The sequence below is a fragment of the Bos javanicus genome, chromosome 15 (genome assembly GCF_032452875.1).
Source record: "Bos javanicus breed banteng chromosome 15, ARS-OSU_banteng_1.0, whole genome shotgun sequence".
NCBI classification, from domain to species: domain Eukaryota; kingdom Metazoa; phylum Chordata; class Mammalia; order Artiodactyla; family Bovidae; genus Bos; species Bos javanicus.
The window spans coordinates 78,569,270-78,573,185 of record NC_083882.1 but is presented as its reverse complement, the minus strand read 5'-3'; the positions used below and the strand labels follow the sequence as shown (position 1 = coordinate 78,573,185).

General features: G+C 38.4%; 1 protein-coding gene across 1 annotated transcript; it reads right to left on the bottom strand.

Moving 5' to 3' along the window:
* Positions 1 to 2,585: 2,585 nt before the first annotated feature.
* On the bottom strand, positions 2,586 to 3,644 carry LOC133261422 (olfactory receptor 4A47-like). The gene has a single exon (XM_061439904.1). The coding sequence runs from the start codon at positions 3,594 to 3,596 to the stop codon at positions 2,667 to 2,669; it is 930 nt and encodes a 309-aa protein (XP_061295888.1). The 5' UTR covers positions 3,597 to 3,644; the 3' UTR covers positions 2,586 to 2,666.
* Positions 3,645 to 3,916: the final 272 nt, after the last annotated feature.

Below are 3,916 nucleotides of genomic sequence, written 5' to 3'. Positions count from 1 at the left end.
CCCCAGTCCCTGGGATTCTCCAGGCAAGAACACTGGAGTGGGTTGCCATTTCCTTCTCCAATGCATGAAAGTGAAAAGTGAAAGTGAAGTCGCTCAGTCGTGTCCAACTCTTCGCGACCCCATGGACTGCAGCCTACCAGGCTCCTCCGTCCATGGGATTTTCCAGGCAAGAGTACTGGAGTGGGGTGCCATTGCCTTCTCCTGCTCAGTCACTCAGTCATGTCCAATTCTTTGTGACCTCATGGACTGTGTCCCATGAAGCTCATCTGTCCATGGGATTTTTCAGACAAGAGTACTGTAGTGGGTTGCCATGCCTTCCTCCAAGGAATCTTCCAAACCCAGGAATGGAATCCACATCTCCTGTGTCTCCTGCATTGCAGGCAGGGTTCTTTATCTGCTGAGCCATCAGGGAAGTTCATAGTTCCACTATATATTAGAATTATTTTTTAAGTATACAAATTAGCATTGTTATTTGGAATTTCAATATCAAAACTCAAAAATTAATAACACACTCTAGTGAGTGGGTTCTTCACAGCAAATGGCCAAAGTATTGGAACTTCAGCTTCAGCATCAAAAGAATAAAAAAATACAAATCAAATTAAACATATGGGAAAAAGTCCAAACTCAATTATATCAAAAGGGTGGTGGTTAAAATGTAAAATTAACTTTAATCAGATATCATAAATATTTATCAGTGACTGGTCTTGAGAATGTGGACAAAGACTTCTCACAGACAGTGTACAGGACTGTAGCTGTTAGAACAACCTCAAGAATGGTAGTTTGGCAATAACTATCAATTTCAATATTTTTAATGCATATACTACTTTACCACTAATTCAAATACCATAGCTACAATTCTATGCCTGTGAACTATATTTGTACATACTCAAAACCATATGTTCATTGGAAAATTATTTGTTATAGAAAAATTTAGCAGCCAATGTTATGACCAACCTAGATAGCATATTCAAAAGCAGAGACATTACTTTGCCAACAAAGGTTCATCTAGTCAAGGCTATGGTTTTTCCTGTGGTCATATATGGATATGAGACTTGGACTGTGAAGAAGGCTGAGCACCAAAGAATTGATGCTTTTGAACTGTGGTGTTGGAGAAGACTCTTGAGAGTCTCTTGGACTGCAAGGAGATCCAACCAGTCCATTCTGAAGGAGATCAGCCCTGGGATTTCTTTGGAGGGAATGATGCTGAGGCTGAAGCTCCAGTACTTTGGCTACCTCATGCGAAGAGTTGACTCATTGGAATAGACTCTGATGCTGGGAGGGATTGGGAGCAGGAGGACAAGGGGACAACAGAGGATGAGATGGCTGGATGGCATCACTGACTCGATGGACGTGAGTCTGAGTGAACTCCGGGAGTTGGTGATGGACAGGGAGGCCTGGCGTGCTGCAATTCATGGGGTCACAAAGAGTCGGACAGGACTGAGCGACTGATCTGATCTGATCTGGTCATATTAATTTTAATTTTATCATATAAAATTATGAGGAGTATTGTGCATCATAAGAAAGGTTATGAGATTTATAACCTTTATAGATATATATATATAAAGATATATATATATAAAACTCCTACAAAAACATTTTTTCAAGACATTGCATAGTAAAAGCAAGGATTATATACAAAGAAAGTAACAACATCCGTATGTTAAACACATTTGCACTTCCAAAGATTATTGCCAAATGAAAATTAATAAATAAAATTAGGGTTTACATTTATGAAGACTAGAAAATGCTGGGAGAAAAATAAGAAATTTGGAAATTTATTTGAGATTTAATCCTATATTGTTTGGGCTTCTCTGATAGCTCAGTTAGTAAAGAAACCGCCTGCAATGCAGGAGATCTCAGTTCAATTTCTGGGGTGGGAAGATCCACTGGAGAAGGGATAGGCTACCCACTCCAGTATTCTTGGGCTATCCTTGTATCTCAGCTGGTAAAGAATCTGCCTGCAATGCAGGAGAGCTGGGTTTGTTTCCTGGGTTGGGAAGATCCCCTGGAGAAGGGAAAGGCTACCCACTCCAGTATTCTGGCCTGGTGAATTCCATGGACTATACAGTCCATGGTGTTGCAAAAAGTCCATCATGACTGAGCAAATTTCACTTTCTTTCAATCCTATATTGTTTGGTTTCCATATATGCTGTTAATTAATTCATATTTTACTTTGAATTTTCTTGTAAACAGTAAAATATTTCAGTTAAAATTTTGGCGCATAATGTGATGCAAATATAGCAAAGAAAACAATCTATATAAAATTACAATTTTTAAGTTATATAAATAAACAAGCTCACTTAAGTGACAAGAATTTAAATAAAAATTACTCTGTGTCTGAACAAGAGTAAAAAAGATGAAAGCATAAATGATCAAAAATCAGTGTAACTATATAATAGTAACCTTGCAAGTTAATTACGTATTATTATCTTGCTGCATAGGCATTAAATCTTGCTAGCTACAGTGATAAATAGGTATTTATAGGCTTCATACTCTAATAGAGAGGAAAACTGTCTTAACAGCACAGTTGTACAATTATCTTTAATTATAATTATAATAAAGTTTTTGCAAAAAAGAGAAATCAGCATCAAATTTTAATATGACTTCTGCATTGTAAGGAAATGGACCCTGATGTCAAAAGACTCCCTTCGTGGTGGATGATGTACTTATTTAATATGAGATATGATGTTTCTTCTCCAGAGCTTCTTCATAGCATTAGTTAACTCAGAGTTTCTTAGACTGTAGATTAATGGGTTCAGCATGGGACTTATGACTGTATATAACACACTCAATAATTTGTCAATGGGGAAGGTCTTAGCAGGTCTTGCGTTTATGAAAATACAGGGAACAAAGAAGCAGACAACCACAGTGATGTGGGAACCACAGGTCTGGAGGGCTTTCCGCCTCCCTTCCTGACTCAGGTTCTTCAGAGAGTGCAGGATGACTCCATAGGAGATGAGTAAGAGCAGAAACACTATAGTGCAGATCAGTCCCCCATTGGCCAACACTAAGATGCCAGTGACATAGGTGTCAGTACAGACGAGTTCCAATAAAGGGTACATGTCACACATATAGTGATCAATGACATTTGGGCCACAAAATGGGAGCCAATAAATATTGCTAAGTTGAATTATTGAGTGCAGAAAACCTCCAACCCAGGACACCACTAGCAACACAACACACACCCTCTGCCTCATGATCACCAAGTAGTGCAAGGGCTTACAGATGGCCACATAGCGGTCATAGGCCATCACCAGCAGAAGGAAGACCCCTGATCCAGCAAAAAAGTGCTCTGCAAACAGTTGGGTCAGGCAAGATTCAAAGGATATGTTTTTTTCCCCAAATAACAACTCTGAAATCAATCTGGGGGTGATAGAAGTGGAGTAAGTGACATCCATACAGGATAAGCTAGCAAGAAAAAAGTACATCGGTGAGTTCAGGGTCTCACTGACAGCTATAGTCACTATAATAAGAAGGTTGCCCACCAGAGTCAAAAGGTAGATGAACAGGAACAAAACAGAAAGGACTTTCTGCTCCTTTGGATTCTGTGTGAGGCCCAGAAGGACAAAGTACGTTACATTATTTCTTGATTCCATCCAATCTGGACAGGAGATTACTTCACATACTAAAGCAGTTTACTTTAAAAAAAAAAAAAAAAGAGGGATAACAATTAAAGGGGGAAAATGCTCAAATGTAGAAGAATTTTTATTTATTTATTCATTCATTGGAAGAATGTCAATAGAACATCTATTTGTGTCTAATGTGTCATAGAAATTTTGATTACCAAGTGGAATAAGGCATAGTTGTTTTTTGTTTCTCTGTTGTTTAACCTCAGTGATATGACATGGAACAACAACAACAAAAAAATTCCTGACACATGTATGAAGTTGCATTAAATTCACACATGGCTGAGGAG

What these genes read in the sequence shown, in the direction of transcription:
- LOC133261422 (XM_061439904.1), bottom strand. Translation starts at nt 3,596, where the DNA reads ATGGAATCAAGAAATAATGTAACGTACTTTGTCCTTCTGGGCCTCACA.